The sequence below is a fragment of the Notechis scutatus genome, chromosome 3 (assembly GCF_049901735.1).
Source record: "Notechis scutatus isolate UNSWTSFEM ecotype Mainland chromosome 3, rNotScu1.2, whole genome shotgun sequence".
NCBI classification, from domain to species: Eukaryota; Metazoa; Chordata; class Lepidosauria; order Squamata; family Elapidae; genus Notechis; species Notechis scutatus.
In genome coordinates this window covers 3,538,324-3,554,360 of record NC_142011.1, presented here as the reverse complement: position 1 = coordinate 3,554,360, position 16,037 = coordinate 3,538,324, and the positions used below count along the sequence as shown (strand labels likewise).

The window sequence follows — 16,037 nt, the reverse complement described above, 5'->3', positions numbered from 1 at the left end:
TAGCTTTCCCCTGCCAGTGTGCGTGAGGTTTTTCTCCTTGGTAGTTCCACCATGAGGATATTCTTTTCTGCTTGGGGGTTTGTCCCTGTTATCTGGATGCTGGCTTAAAGTCTGTAGGGATTCTCAAGTCATCCGGGTCCTGGTTGTGCCAAAGGTGCTTTTTTCAAGAAGCCACTCGACTTTGCTTTTTCCTTTTGAAGACGTTTCACTTCTCATCCAAGAAGCTTCTTCAGCTCTGACTGGAGGGTGGGGAATGGAAGGATTGATATTCCTTGCAAGGCAGCCGGTCATTTGCATCCTTTTAGAGGGTCATGGAGGTTTATTTGTGTCCTCAGGGTCACCTGAATAGTGCAAATGGTTCCTGTAATCTGCAATATTTTTTTTCCCTCTGGAAATCCATGCCTATTGCCACACCACACCGAGGGTGTTCATCCCAAATTGTATAGCTAAAAATCTATGGAGGTTCTGCTGGATGTTGGTTTGAACCTCAGTCCCTGTTCATAGTCTTAACAGATTAACAGATAGTTGGAAGGGACCTTGTAGGTCATCTAGTCCAACCCAACCCAACCCAAGCAGGAGATCCTACACCATTTCTGACAGATGGGAGTCCAATCTCTTCTTGAAAGTCTCAAATGATGAAGCTCCCACAACTTCCGAAGGCAACTTCTGTTCCATGGGTGGATTGTTCTCACTGGCAGGAAATTTCTCCTTAGGTTTACATTGGATCTCTCCTTGATAACAGAATAACAGAGTTGGAAGGGACCTGGGGGAGGTCATCTAGTCCAACCCCACACCCAAGCTTCTTGAAAGCTTCCAGTGTTGAAGTTCCCACAACTTCGGAAGGCAACTTCTTCTGTTCCACTGGTTAATTGTTCTCATTGTCAGAAAATTTCTCCTTACTTCTAAGGAAAGATCTTGGAGGTCTTCTAGTCCAACCCCCTGCTCAGGCAGGAAACCCTACAACCATTTCAAACAAAGGGTTATCCAATCTCTTCTTCAGAACTTCCAGTGTTGGAGCATTCACAACTTCCAGAGACAAGTTCTAAGGGGTTCATTGTTTTCCCTATCAGGAAATCCTCTACTCGTTGTAGAAGACCTTATGCCACCAGACTTGAAATTCTAGAACTAGAAAACCTTGAATTACGCCGTCTTCGGTCTGACTTAAGCATGGTATATAAAATCATACATTGCAATGTCCTACCTGTCAATGAATACTTCAGCTTCAACCATAACTACACAAGAGCACACAATAGATACAAACTCAAGGTTAATCGCACCAAACTTGATTGCAGGAAATACGACTTCAGCAACAGAGGGGTCAACGTCTGGAATACTCTACCCGACTGTAGTTTCTTCCCCAAACCCCAAAAACTTTAACCTTAGACTGTCTACTATTGACCTCACCCCTTTCCTAAGAGGTCTGTAGGGGGCGTGCATAAGTGCACCAACGTGCCTACCGTCCCTGTCCTATTGTTTCTCTTATTCTTCTTTTATTTTTCTTATATGTACCCATTTCATGTATTCACAACTATGTATACACTTATACTTATTATCTTGTAAACAATTGGCAAATCAAATAAATAAATAAAAATAAATAAATAAATTCCTGCTTATTTCCAGGTCGAATCTCTCCTTGTTCAGTTTCCAACAGGGGCCCCATCACAGTCGGAAGGTGAGGACTGGCTGTAGAGGAAACCCCCCTACACACACACACACACACACACACACACACACACACACACAAAGCTGGCTAACAGACCAGACCACAAGATGCTGGGAAAATGGAAAGATGCTTAATAGGAAATAATAAGGCGAATACCAACGTGCTAATCAACAACTCCACAAGGAAAGGATGAATTCCAAAGGAAAATGCATTTTTCGGCCAATTTTCCAGTGATTCCTGGCTCCTTTCCAGCTGTGTGGAACGTTTGATTTCCTTTACAAGGCAGTTTCATTAGAGAGCTATAAACTTCGCCCCGGGCAGAAGATCCAGAAAAGAAGCCGAAGAGGAGTTTTGCTCCGTTTACAGGGCGAGTCCTCGACTTATGACCACCAACTTTTCCTGCTGTTCAGGTGGAGACATGGCTAGTGTCATGCCCTTGTTGGAGTCCGATTCTGAGGGGGAGATTGGGCAGATGACAGGGAGTGGGAAGTGTGGCTCCGGTGGCTGTGGAAGAAACTGGGGAAGGAGGAAGACCCTGGGCCAGCCCCTCTTCATTCTAGGGCACGCAGGCAGGAATGGAGAAAGGAGCAACATGGCTTACGGGAGAGAAAAAGGCCCTGATCCCTTTCATTAGTTGCAGCTGGAAGGACAGGATATAAGAAGGGCATTTGCACACAGCACCTTACTGGAAGCAAAGCATGCATTATCTGGGTTGAGGCTTATCTGGGTTTTGGCGTCCTCCCAACTGTGGGTGCTGTGTTATCCTTTGAAAGTCTGCAATTTATCATCCTGGCCTGCCATGTTAATTACTTCAGTGTGGTTTGTGTTGTTGTTGTTTTTATTTCTAATTATCTTTACTTTGGGTTCGGGCTGCATTTCTGCCCTTCGTAGACTGTTTTTGGAAGAGTTTGTTATCCAGCCAAGGATGGCTGGACATATGGGGCCAAGTTGGAGGCATTAAAGGGAATTTAGTCTACTTTTGTGACTGTTATTTTTCTGTCATGCCCCAGGTCATGACAGCTGCGGTGAATTTCGCCCCGTTTTAAGTCCCCTTTCTCCCCCCCCCCTGTTGTTAAGTGAAGCACTGCAGCAACCTGGTTGTTAAGTGAATCTTGCTTCCCCGTGGACTTTGGTTTGTCTGAAGGTCACAAAAGAGGGAATCACGTGACCGGGCAGGGTGTGGGCTGACACCGGTTCGCCCCGGTTCAGTTCAGTTCACTATGGCCAGTTCGGCGAACCCCATGCGGCCCATACCTGGATGCCAGGTAAGGGCAGGGCCCGTATGGAGGCTCGGGGAGGGTGAAAAATGGGCCTTTTGGAGGCCCTAGAAGGCCGGAAATGAAGGCTTCCCTGGAGCCCAGGAGGCCCCAAAATGGAGTGTGGTAGTGGGTGGGTGGGGGTGGCAGGCTCCATTTTTTCCCTTCCTGGACCCCAGGGAAGACTTCTGGGAGCCAAAACGCCCAGAGGCCCCCCCAAAATGGGGTGGGGGGGCCGGGGGCGTGTGCTGCAAAAAAAAAAGAAAAGAAAAGAAGCTATGCTCACCCACTCCCATGGTCACACCCACAGAACTGGCCGTTGCAAAATTCGGATCCCACCCCTGGCCCCAGAACGCTGCAGCCGTCCTAAAATACGAACCCCGCTGGCCGGTGTCCGGATTTTGATCCCGTGGCCTCCGGGAGGCTACGATGGTCGTTAAGTACGACAAACGGTCCCAAGCCCCAGTTTTTTTGTTTTTTTTCCCCCCCAGGGCCATTTTTCCCCCCAGGGCCATTCCCCCAAACCCCAAAAACTTTAACCTTAGACTGTCTCCTATTGACCTCACCCCTTTCCTAAGAGGCCTGTAGGGGCGTGCATAAGCGCACCAACGTGCCTACCGTCCCTGTCCTATTGTTTCTCTTCTTCTTCTTTTATTTTTCTTATATGTACCCATTTCATGTATTCACAACTATGTATACACTTATACTTATTATCTTGTAAACAATTGGCAAATCAAATAAATAAATAAATAAAATAAATAAAAATAAATAAATTGTGACTTTTGGAACAGCCACGAAATGAACTGCGGTTAAGTCGAGGTCTGCTTTTGGTCAGAAGTAACAGCTGGACGATGCGGCTGGGGTCCTCCCTGGTGCCGTTTCTTGCCATGTGGGACGATGGGAAGCTTCGCGCGAGCAGCTTCCCAGGAAGGGGGGAAAAAACCCAGGAGGTTTCGCTTTTCCGCAGCCACCAAACCACCCGATGAGTTGCACAGACTCAACTCCAGATCTTAAAATGGGTTAAGGTTCGCAGGGAGTGATTTTTTCTTTTTTTCCTTCCCTGAGCACCTCCCTTTCGGTCAACTGAATCCTCTGTGCATTTCAGAGCCTTGTTAAGAGGCCCCGCACACCCACACTCCACGGTCTGTTTCTGTTGCTCCCCTCTGGGAGCGGGTTTCAAACTATTTCTAGCAGAACTTCCAGACTCTGTAACGCCTTTGTTCCCTAGGCCAGGGGTCCCCAACCGTCCCGGTCAGCGGACGTACCAGTCCGCAGAACAAGTCTTACCGGGCCGCTGGTTGCTGGGCGCCGCCATCTTTTTGGTAAAAAGTGCTTCGGTGAGCTTTTCCGGTAGAAAGCCATTTCTACCCAAAAACTCACCGGGCGCTGGCGCCCGCCATCTTTTTCGTCAAAAAAGATGGTGGCGCCCAGTTGATGCCGGTACCGGGCGCGGCACCCAGCTGATGCGGTACCGGGCGCTGTGTCAAAAAGGTTGGGGATCACTGCCCTAGGCCACTGATTTACAACCTTTTGGTTGTGGTGTGCCGAAAGTGCGCGCATGCCGGCACCCACAATGCGGTGCACCCTGCCCCCCCCCGTGCATGTGTGCATAACACCCAACCCCCACTGCCCCCTTACCTGCACTGTGCATTTGCGCACCTCCCAGCTGATTTTGGGCCTCCCAGAAGCTTGAGGGAAGCCTTTGCAGCCTTGGAAGGCCGAAAAACGGGCCTTCCGGAAATACCAGAAATGCCCAAACGGGCCCATTTTTTCGGCCTCCCAAGGCTGCAGAGGCCCTCCGGAGGCTGAAAACGAGCACTTCCAGTATTTCCATAAGGCCCGTTTTTTGCCCACCCGAGGCTGCAGAGGCTTCCCTCGAGCCTCTGGGAGGCCGAAAATTAGCTGGGAGGCGCACGCATACGCAGTGCAGGTAAGTTTGGCTGGGGCTCGTGTGCTGACACAAATGGCTGGGCGTGCCACCTGTGGCACGCATGCTATAGATTCGCCATCACGGCCCTAGGCCATCCTTCTGGTAAACTCTCAAGATTCATTTTTCTTCCCATGGACATGTATACCTCCGAACTCGACTGTGTTGTTTCTCAAACACTTAAACAGGAGCCAGCTGTGTGCTGCAGCTACCAAAAAAGCCAATGCAGTTCAAGGCTGCATTAACAGAGGGATCGAGTCAAAATCACGTGAAGTGTTGATACCACTTTATAAGGCCCTACCTGGAATCCTGCATCCAGTTTTGGACGCCACCATGTAAACAAAGACTCTAGAAAGAGTGCAGAGAAGAGCAACAAAGAAGATTAGGAGACTGGAGGCTAAAACCAATGATGAACCGTTACTGGAACTGGGTATGTCTGATTTAACAAAAAGAAGGACTAGGGGTGACATGATAGCAGTGTTCCAATATCTCAGGGGCTGCCACAGAAGAACTATTCAAGCTATTCTCCAAAGCCCCTGAGGGCAGGACCAAGGACGAAGCAATGGATGGAAACTAATCCAGGAGAGAAGCAACCTGGAATTAAGGAGAAACTTCCTGACAGTGAGGACAATTAACCAGTGGAACAACTGGCCTCCAGAAGTTGTGAATTCTCCAACGCTGCAAGTATTTAAGAAGAGATTGGGCAACTATTTTGTCTGAAATGGTATAGAGCCGTGATGGCGAACCTATGGCACGCGTGCCACAGGTGGCACGCAGAACCATTTGTGCCGGCACGTGAGCTGCAGGCAAACTTACTTCACTGCGCATGCATGTGCCTCACGGCTGATTTACGACCGGTTTGAGGCCTTTTTCGGCCTCCCAGAGGATTCAGGAAGGCTTCTGCAGGCCGAAAACTAGGCCCGTTTTGTCACTTCCTGTTTTTCCAGAAATACTGGAAGTGATGAAACGGGCCTAGTTTTCGTCCTGAAAAGCCTGCAGGAGCCTGCAGGAGCCTTCCTGAAGCCTCTGGGAGGCCAAAAAAGGCCTCAAACCACCAGAAAATCAGCTGTGAGTCACAGTGCAGGTTAAGGGGGTGGCAGGGATATGTGTTTGGGTGGGTGGGGATTGTGCATGCATGCGTAGGAGGCATGGGGGGTGCGCATTGCCTCCTGGGTGCTGGCGCGCGAGCGCGGGCACGCAATGCGCACACAATTTTTGGCACAGGAGCCCAAAAAGGTTAGCCACCATTGGTATAGGATCTCCTGCTTGAGCAGAGGGTTGGACTAGAAGACCTCAAATGTCCCTTCCAACTATTCTATTCTATTTCTATTTCCTATTCTTAGTTCCTGTTCCATTCCTTTCTATTTTGCAATGTATGCCATCCTGGGAGTTGCTGTACTCTTGCTCTTCTTTCTCCTTCTCTGTAAAATGTTAATTGCTAAATGTTAAACCAGGGGTCTTTCAAACTTGACAGCTTTAAGGCTTGTGGACTTCAACTCCCAGAATTCCTCCTCCAGTCCATGTTAGCTCAGGGATTCTGGGAGTTGAAGTCCCACAAGTCTTAAACCTGCCAAGCTTGAAGAGCCTTGTGTTAGACCAGTGATGGCTAACCTATGACACGCGTGTCACTCGTGACACGCCGAGGCACTTTGACTGACACGCCTGTTGGTGTGGGGAAAACCTGCACATTTAGAGGTTGCCTGTGCTCTGCTCCAATCCCTGCTCCCTGCTTGTTGCGTGGAGGCGCGGTGTCACCGCTGCCGCAAGATCTTTGCAGCAGAGAACCAGTTTTAACCGCCATAAAGTGAGGTTTGTCAGTTTCATTACCTCAGGAACGCTACAGGGGGAAAGGAGATCCATGAGGTTCACAGCCCTGTAAGGTGGCCTTCCGATCCCCACATCCTGCACCTGCAGCCCTGAGACCAGGGAGACGAGTTTCACAGCCCTGTGTGATCACCCCAGCCCAGTCCGTCATAAGCCAAATTATTGATATTTCTTGAAGTGACACACGACCCGAGGAAGGCTACACTTTTTCCCGATTTTCGACACACCAAGCTGAAAAGGTTAGCCATCACTGTGTTAGACCATATGCATGTTATACGGTCCACTTTTGGTCACCATGACACAAAAAGATGTTGAGACTCTGGAAAGAGTGCAGAGAAGAGCAAGAAAGGTGATTAGGGAGCTGGGGGATAAAACACATAACGAATGGTTGCAGGAATTGGGTGTTTCTAATTTAACGAAAAGAAGGACTAGGGGTGACAATGTAAGTACTGTTCCAAAATTTGAAGGGTTGACACAAAGGAGAGGGAGCCAAGCTATTCTTCAAAGCACCAAAAGGCCAGACAAGAAGTAACGGATGGAAGCTTTGCAAAGAGAAATCCAATCTAATCGATGTATGAAGAAGGGAGAAAAGATGGGAAGAATTATGAAATCATGAGACAGTTAGAAATGAGAAATAATGTCTTTTAACACCTATCATGTCCAAAGAACAGGACAAATCTAGCTGAAAAAACTTTTGATTTTGTTAGCAAGAACTACTCTTGGGCTCTTCCCAGTGTTCCCAGCCTGTATTTTCCTTCTAGTTTACAGTCCACTCAGCTGAAAAAGCAGCCTTTAAATGAAAATGGAACCAAAGACGGAATAACAGAGTTGGAAGGGACCTTGGAGGTCTTCTAGTCCAACCCCTGGCTCAGGCAGGAAACCCTACACCATTTCAGACAAATGGTGGTCCGATCTCTTCTTGAAAACCTCCAGCGATGGAGCACCCACATCTTCTAGTGGCAAGCTGTTCCACTGTTTTAATTGTCCTCACTCTTGGGAAGTTTCTCCTTATTTCTAAGTTGTTTCTCTCCTTGATTAGTTTCCATCCGTTGCTTCTTATTTTTTCCTTTGGATCTATATAGGTTGAGGCCCTCTTCTTTGGGGCAGCCCCTGAGATCCAAACAGAGGCATGGACATCTGCTCCAGGAGAGAATGCAGGGGACGAGGGGGTGTAATTCAGGATGGGTTTTTCTGGAAACCAGGAACCGAATAGTCCGTATCACGGGATTTTGCTACCCCCTGGAGGCTGAGTGACTTTCATGGACACTCGTTCCCTAGAACTCTCCGCGAGCCCTGCTCTTCGTGCATTCCTACGGTGGCTTGGTTTCCTGATGTAAACGGAATAGAACAGAATGAATGAGCTGGAAGGGACCTTGGAGGTCTTCTAGTCTAGCCCCCTGCTCAATCTCAGACAAGTGGCTGTCCCGTCTCTTCTTGGAAACCTCCAGTGATGGAGCACCCACAACTTCTGAAGGCAACTTCTGTTCCACTGGTTAATTGTCCTCACTGTTAGGAAGTTTATCCTTAATTCCAGATTGCTTCTCTATTTCATTATTTAGAACAGAAAACAGGATAGAATAGAAAATAGAAAAGAGACTAGAAAAGAAAAAGAATAGCATACCATAGCAGTTGGAAGGGACCTTGGAGGTCTTCTAGTCCAGCCCTCTGCTCAAGCAGGAGATCTATACCATTTCAGACAAATGGCTGTGCAATCTCTTCTTCTTAAAAACAAGTGTTGGAGCACCCACAACCTCTGAGGGATGGAGCACCCACAGCTTCTGAAGGCAAGCTGTTGTGATTGGTCTCCTACAATGCTTTCCTGGTGAGTCTACAACCCAGCATTCCCCGCCATAATCTAGGTCCTTTGGTCCAGCTCTCACCAATTCAAATATTCAATGTTTCCTCTTCTTCCAAAACAAGAGACCAAGGGACCAAGCCTGCTTGGCTTGAGCCGAGAGCTCACCGCCTTCAGCTGCAGATCCATCCTGCTCTTTTGCGCCTTCCTGGAATTTCCCCTCCTACGGTTATTTTATGTATAAATAAATCTCCAGGAGAAATGGGATGCTTGAATCCATTTATTCAGCTTCATTTGGCAGCCCAATGAGGGTGATTCTGGCAGCTCAAGAGAAATAAAACCCCAAATGCAAACCTCCAATGAACCTCGAACCTTCTGGCGACAATGATCGAACCTACCAGTTGATGGAGTCCGTATCCCCCCGGGGTCTCCAGGACTATTCACAAAACCAGGTCTTACGGCCTTTGGAGGGTGGGGGGCCAATCCTATCTCTGCAGTGTCTGTGGAGATTCTCAGTCATCCAGGTCATGGATGTCCCAAAGGTGCTTCTCTTCAAGAGGTAAACTGGACTGTCTTCTTTTTCTTTGAAGAGGTTTCGCTTCTCAACCAAGAAGCTTCTTCAGCTCTGATTCTGAATCAGAATAGAGCTGGGAGGGGCCTCGGAGGTCTTCTAGCCCAGCCCCCTGCTCAAACAGGAGATCCTACACCATTTCATACAAGTCTTCTTTTTAAAAACCATCCAGTGATGAAGCAACTGCAACTTCCATTAGCTAACTGTCCTCCATTAGGAAGTTTCTCCTTCATCCCAGGTTGCTTCTTTCCTTGATAGCTGGCTGGAGAATTCTGGGAATTGAAGTCCACGAGTCTTAAAGTTGCCAAGTTTAAAGACCTCTGTACCACAGGGATGAACCAACCATGGAGAAGACAATCTGGGTCCCACCAGATGGACCTCCTCACAACATCCCTTGCCTCCTCATTCTGCTAGGTTGGTAGATGTAACTGGGCAAAGAACCTGACCTTAAGGCATAGAGGGCTTTGAAGGGGACAACCAGTATCTTGAGATGGATCCAGAAGCACACCGGCAGCCTGATAAGCATTACTTCTGGAGAGGTTTGGAAATTCTCAAGAAAAATCAGTAAGTCTACTGATTAAGGCGCAGCAGGACCTTGCACCCCATGTTCTGTTTCAGGGTTGGCGATACAAAAATAATTTTCACTAATCATATGAACAGGGCCTTGCAAAATAATCCTTTATTATGATCACAAATAAGTTTCCATGGTCCATCCATTAGATCAGGGGTCTTCAAACGTGACAGCTAGAAGACTTGTGGACTTCAACTCCCAGAATTCCTCCTCCAGTCATGTTAGCTCAGGAATTCTGGGAGTTGAAGTCCACAAGCCTTAAACTTGCTAAGTTTGAAGACCCTTGTAATAGATGATAGATACACACATAGATAGATTGATAGATAGGTAAATAGGTAGGTAGGTGGGGGGGGACAGAGAAAGATGATAGATAAGTGATAGGTGATAGATCAGGGGTTTTCAAACTTGTCAGCTTTAAGACTTGTGGACTTCAACTCCCAGAATTCCTCCTCCAATCATGTTAGTTCAGGAATTCTGGGAGTTGAAGTCCCACAAGTCTTACACTTGCCAAGTTTGGAGACCTTTGCATTAGATAGATGGAATGCAATCCTAAATTGTATACACAGGTAGTCTTCGATTTTCGTTCGGTGACCCTTCAAAGTTACAACAGCACTGTGAAAAAAGTGACATGACCGTTTTTCACACTTATGAACGTTGCAGCATTCCCCGTGGTCACAATCAAAAATTCAGATGCTTGGCAACTGGCATGTACTTATGACGGTTGCAGTGTCCCAAGGTCACGTGATTCCCTTTTGGGACCTGGCAAGCAAAGTCAAGTGGAGAGCCACTTAACAACCCTGTTACTAATTTAACAACGGCAGTGATTCACTTAACAATGGTGGCAAGAAAGGTTGTAAAATGTGGTAAAACTCACTTAACAACTGTCTCTCTTAGCAACAGAAATTTTGGGCTCAATGGTGGTCATAAGTCAAGGACTACCTGTATAAGGTGCATCTCTGTTATTCTGTATTCTGTTTAATTTTTCCTAGACTGGCTTTATCAGCCTTCAAGACTCCTTTCCTTTCTGGTACATCTTTTGGCTGCCATAGTAAGGTGGGGAGGATGAAATAATTGGGCTTTGTGGGGATGGGAAATGTGCTGGAGGTTTTAGAGAAATAAAATGTATAACTTGGGGAAAAACTTTATTGTTTATGCTTACTTTCTTGCTTACTACACAACTGAAGCTCTTTATCAAACCAGGCCAAGGTCAACGGGCAGATGTCTGCATCGCCACCTGAACATGCTCTACATGACATTATACACACCTTCGATTGGATGGACTGTTTGAACTATGACGGGTGGGAACGTTGCCATCACTTTGTATATGTGTTTTTCACGCATAAATCCTCAGATCTAGAATACCTTTGATGCTACCACTTGATTTTCTGTAAAAGTTCCTTTTCTCTATATTAATGGAGTCTAAGAGTGTCTTTCTTGGATTTTGAATGGAGCACCATCTGACACTGGCGCTAATCCCTTATATATTATGTCAACAGAGTTGGAAGGGACCTTGGAGGTCTTCTAGTTCAACCCCCTGCTCAGGCAGGAAACCCTATATCATTTCAGACATATGGTTGTCCAATCTCTTCTTAAAAACTTCCAGTGTTGGAGCATTTACAATTTTGGAGGCAAGTTGTTCCACTGATTAATTGTTCTAGCTGTCAGGAAATTTCTCCTTAGTTCTAAGTTGCTTCCCTCCTTGCTTAATTTCTACCTGTTGCTTCTTGTCATGTCATCTGACCCTTTTCAAAGAAGAAAGAAAATGGTGTGACTGAAAAAAGAGAGAGATGCAAACACAGCCTTTGTCACCAAAGGCTACCTTGCAAAATGAGCTTTTTTTCCCGTCCCAAACAAGCCATATTGTTAGACAAGGCTGGGGAGCAGCTGGCATCTGGGGGAATTTCAAATTGCTAGCTGTTCTCTATTGAGGTCTTCACGCTTCAAGGCCTGGTACACCTGTCTCTTATTGTTGCTGCTCATCCTTCGAGCCTCCACAAGGCTGGCATGCTCCAGATGCTACCAACAAAAGAATGCCATTTTGGGGCCTCAAGATACTCTTTCTCCATAGCTTTCTCTGTCTTTGAGAACATCATCAGTGCGCCACACCTCCATCAATTGGTGAGAGAAAGCTTGGTCTTTAAGACATCAGATTAGAACACTAGTTCTAGTCTATATGTATAAGAAGACTCAATCATCCAGGCCAAAAGTATCTAAAAAGGTTAAATCAAGGCAACTGCTCTGAAGTTTATTCAACTGAGACGTTTCGTTACTCATCCAAGTATTTTCATTTTGACTGCAGCTACTTGGATGAGTAACAAAACGTCTCAGTTGAATAAACTTTCGGAGCAGGTGCCTTGTTTTAATCTTTTTTAGATGAGTTCTACGCCCCACCTCAAGCGTCATCACTTGAGACTTTCAAGAAGAGACTGGACTGCCATTTATCACAAAATGGTTTCCAGCTTGGGCAGGGGGTTGGACTAGATGACCTACAAGGTCCCTTCCAATTCTGATGATCTGTGATCTGTTTATCTTAGGCATGAAAGCCGGCTGGGTGAATGGGCTACTCGCCAGGAAATGCTGCATCTAGTCCTGCCTTTGGCAAGAAAGCTGGGTAGGTAAATTATGACCAGTCACCAGGTGACTTAGAGTTCTAATCCTGCCTTAAGTATGAAAGCTGGCTGGGGGACTCTGAGTCAACCCCCAGGGGATGGTAAGTTCTAGTTTCGCCTTTGGCAAGAAAGTCAACTGGGGGACTTTAGGACAATCACCAGGAAATGGTGAATTCTAGTCCTCCCTTAGTCAGGGTGACAAATCTGGGTGACAAGTCCCCAGGAGACTGTGAGTGAGCAAGAAAGCCGGGAAGTAACTTTTGAACATTCACCAGGTGACTGGGAGTTCTAGTCCCATCTTGAAAGGCTTGGAAAATGCCTTTCTAATTATTTGGGCTTTTGTCTAAGGGGCTTCTTTAATACCTTTTATTTGATTCCTTTTCCTATGCAAGTTTGTTTTATGGCTGGCTTGATGTTCCCTTTGGGCTTTTCCTGCTTGGGTGACACCACTGTCCTGGTGAAGTTCCCTTTCCACACATGAAAACTGATTGGGTTACTTTGGGCCAATCACTAGGAGATGGTGAGTTCTAGTCCCACCTTAGGCAGGAAAACCAGATGGGTAACTTTGGAACAACCACCTGGAGACGGTGAGTTCTAGTTTAGCTTTTGGCAAGAAAGCTGGCTGGATGACTTGGACCAATCACTAGGGGATCGCAATAATGGCAGCAATAATGGAAATAACCGCAACAATAGCAATAATAATCGCAGCAGCAAACAGCAATAATTGCAGCAGCAATAAAAATAATAACTGCACCAATAGCAATAAGAACCGCAGCAGTAATACCAATAATTGCAGCAATAAGAGCAATAATAACCGCAGTAACGGCAACAATAATCACAGAAATTATAGAAATAATAATTGCTGCAAAATAGCAGGAACACAGCAATAATCACAACAAGTATTCAGGGCAGTCATTAGTCATTATACCAACATCAACAACTCCTGACACGTGTCTCGCCATCTTTACGTGGGAATGCACCGTCTGGGGAGTGAAGGAGGCAGCGGGAGGAAAGGGGCTCGTAGCTTCAGGGCCCCGCTGCCGAGTCCGGGGCGACACAGCCGAGGGTCCCCATAGCGTCGGCGGGGGCGAGGGTGTCCTCGTTTTACTCAACTCGGCCCGGCGGTGGCGGCTGCCTAGCAACGGGCCAGGCCGCCGTCGTTTCTAGGGGGCGTGCCCGCGCGGTGTGGCGACGCCGGCGCATGCGCCGCGGGCCACTTCCGCCCGGGTAAGGGAACGTGTCCCTGGGCGCTTGCGGGGGCCGCCTCTGCCGGGTCGGAAGTGCGGACTGTGTTCGGCGATGGAGCAGGCCGAGGCGCACAACGGCAGCGGGGCGGCCGAAGCCCCCGCGGGGGCCGGCACGCGACCCCCGGCCACCCCGGAAGGCATGGCTCTGGCCTACGGCAGCCTGGTGGTCATGGCTCTGCTGCCCATCTTCTTCGGGGCGCTGCGCTCCGTCACCTGCGCCAAAGGGAAGGTGAGGAAGGGAGGAGGAGGAGGAGGAGAGCCTCCCCAAGCAGGGGCAGTCTATCTCGGTGGAAATCCGAGGGGGCGTTCAAGTTTCAGCCCCCAAAATCAAACCTGGCCCTTTAGAGGGGAGGACTTCAACTCCCAGAATTCCCCAGCCAGCTTTGCTGGCTGGGGAATTCTGGGAGTTGAAGTCCACCCCCCCCCTTAAAGGGGCCAAGCTTTAGAAACATGGCTAGGCAGCTAATCCTCGACTTACGACCATTCGTTTAGTGACCGTTCAAAGTCACCACGGCCCTGGGAAACGGACTTGGGGACCATTTGTCACACTTAACGACCGTCACGGGGATCAAAACATGCTGGGCAACTGGCTCAACTTTACGACGGTCGCTCGCAGTGCCCCCTCCCCGGGATTACGGGATTTCCACCCTTTTTGGGCCATGGCAAAGTCCGTGGACTCGCTTAACGACTGTGCGACTCGCTTAACGGGGATGGTGGGCAGAAAGGTTGTAAAACGGGGAGGGGAGGGCGGGATTCGCTGAAATGCCTCGCTTGGCAACGAGAATCGGGCCTCCCTTGTGGTCGTAAGTCGAGGACTGCCTGTAAGTTTGGAGGGTCACTGAAGAGGCCGGTTGTTTTTTTTGCTCCCTTCTGGGGGTCTCCCACTGGTTCTGACCATCTAACCCAGCAGCCTTGGCTGCTGCCTGGGATCCCAACAAGGCTGGGGGGGGGGGTTGCAGCAAATTGGGGGCTCCCCTATACAGCAATGGGGTGTGGCCCTGTCTGCCCCCTCCCTGTCCTTTTTGGCAGCAGGGTCCCCGGGAATAGTGCAAAGGATTGTGCCCAGAGAGGCACATATTCCCTCCCCTTCCCCCTTGCTTTGCATCCAGTGATACAGAAAAAAACAAAACAAATTTGTGTCTTTTTGCTGTTAGGTCTCTGCTTCTTGGCCTCTTCTTTATATTGTGTATTTCTAAACCGTCTGTGTCTCTTGGACAGGGGCTCTGCATAACCAATAAATCAAACAACGGATAAAAATTCAGTTAGGGTTAAACTTGTAAAAGGATAGAATTTCGAATATAGTCTCTTCCGTCCAGAGATTCCTATAAATATGATTCATGGTTTTCTTTTCCTTCCTTCCTTCCTTCCTTCCTTCCTTCCTTCCTTCCTTCCTTCCTTCCTTCCTTCCTTCCTTCCCCCTCCCCCCCTCCCTCCCTCCCTCCTTTTCTGTCTTTCCATTTCTTTCCTTCCTTCCTTTCCTTCCTTCCATCTATCTTCCTTCATTCCTTTCCTCTCTTCCCCTTCCTTCCCTCTCTCCCCTTTCCTTCCCTCCTTCCTTTCTTCCTTTTTCTTTCTTTCCTTCTTTCTTTTCTTTCTTTCTCCCTCCTTTCATTTTTCTCCTTCCTTCCTTCCATCTTCCATTCCTTCCCTCTCTTCCCCTTCCTTCCTTCCTTCCTTCCTTCCTTCCTTCCTTCCTTCCTTCCTTCCTTCCTTCCTTCCTTCCTTTCTTTCCTTCTTCCTCTTTCTTTCTTTCTTTCTTTCTTTCTTTCTTTCTTTCTTTCTCTCTCTCTCTCCTTTTTCTCTCTCTCTCCTTTTCTCTTCCTTCCTTCCTTCCTTCCTTCCTTCCCTCCCTCCCTCCCTCCCTCCCTCCCTCTCCTCTCCCCTTAAATAAGCCAAGAGTTTTGATGGAAGGGTGGATCTACTACCACCACCCCATGTTTTTTTCCTTCCCCTTCCTGAAACTGTACCGCGAGGAGTCTTCACGGGTGTCAGCTCAAGCAGGCAAAAAGAACTGACGTGTTGGTAGCCAAGAGGGCCTGAGGAGAAAGAAGTCCCACCTCTTAACAGACTTTGGCTGCTTCCTTTGCTGGAAATTATGGCTAGATGGGTGTCAGGGAAGATGCACTGACCCACACCAAAGGTCAGGATTTGCATCGGGTGTGTTTTCATTCTGGATTCAGTTGCTGACGTTGGCGGCAGCTGCCCAGTTTCAGGCTATATAATTCTTATTATTTCTGCAGCATATTTAAAGTGTGGGCACCGACAGCTGTTGGTGGCTGCTGGCGCCTGAGTCAGTCTGTGTCTTTAATCCAGCGTGGCTAAAACTCTTTTTAAGAGGGGATCACACAGATTTGCAAATACTTTGTAATCCGGCATCCAGTTCTGGTGGCCGCAATACAAAAAAAAAAAAAAAAAGATGTTGAGACTCTAGAAAGAGGCCAGAGAAAAGCAGCGAAGAGGATGGCTGGAGGCTAAAACATACGAAGAACAGTTGCAGGAATTGGGTGTGTCTAGTTGAAAGGAAGGACTCGGGCTGACATCAGCCTTCTAACGTTTGAGGGGCTGCCACAGAGA

The 16,037-nt window shown here is 47.9% G+C and overlaps 1 protein-coding gene and 1 long non-coding RNA gene across 4 annotated transcripts in view; one reads left to right on the top strand and one right to left on the bottom strand.

Moving 5' to 3' along the window:
• Nucleotides 1-10,732: 10,732 nt before the first annotated feature.
• Nucleotides 10,733-13,419, bottom strand: LOC148131058 (uncharacterized). Of its 2 annotated transcripts, none has more exons than XR_015749083.1 (2): nucleotides 13,145-13,419; nucleotides 10,733-11,349 (listed from the first exon to the last, which is right to left on the bottom strand). It is a non-coding gene; the product is annotated as an uncharacterized LOC148131058 (long non-coding RNA). The 2 variants fall into 2 exon arrangements; XR_015749082.1 differs by having other exon boundaries at nucleotides 13,149-13,419.
• Nucleotides 13,420-13,461: 42 nt separating this feature from the next.
• The window catches only part of HM13 (histocompatibility minor 13), a 44,389-nt gene continuing 41,813 nt past the window's right edge, over nucleotides 13,462-16,037 (top strand). For both annotated transcript variants that reach the window (XM_087962368.1, XM_087962367.1), the window contains exon 1: nucleotides 13,462-13,692. In XM_087962368.1, coding sequence (XP_087818494.1) covers nucleotides 13,516-13,692 — 177 coding nt within the window. In that variant the 5' untranslated portion in view covers nucleotides 13,462-13,515. The remainder of the gene's footprint in view (nucleotides 13,693-16,037) is intronic.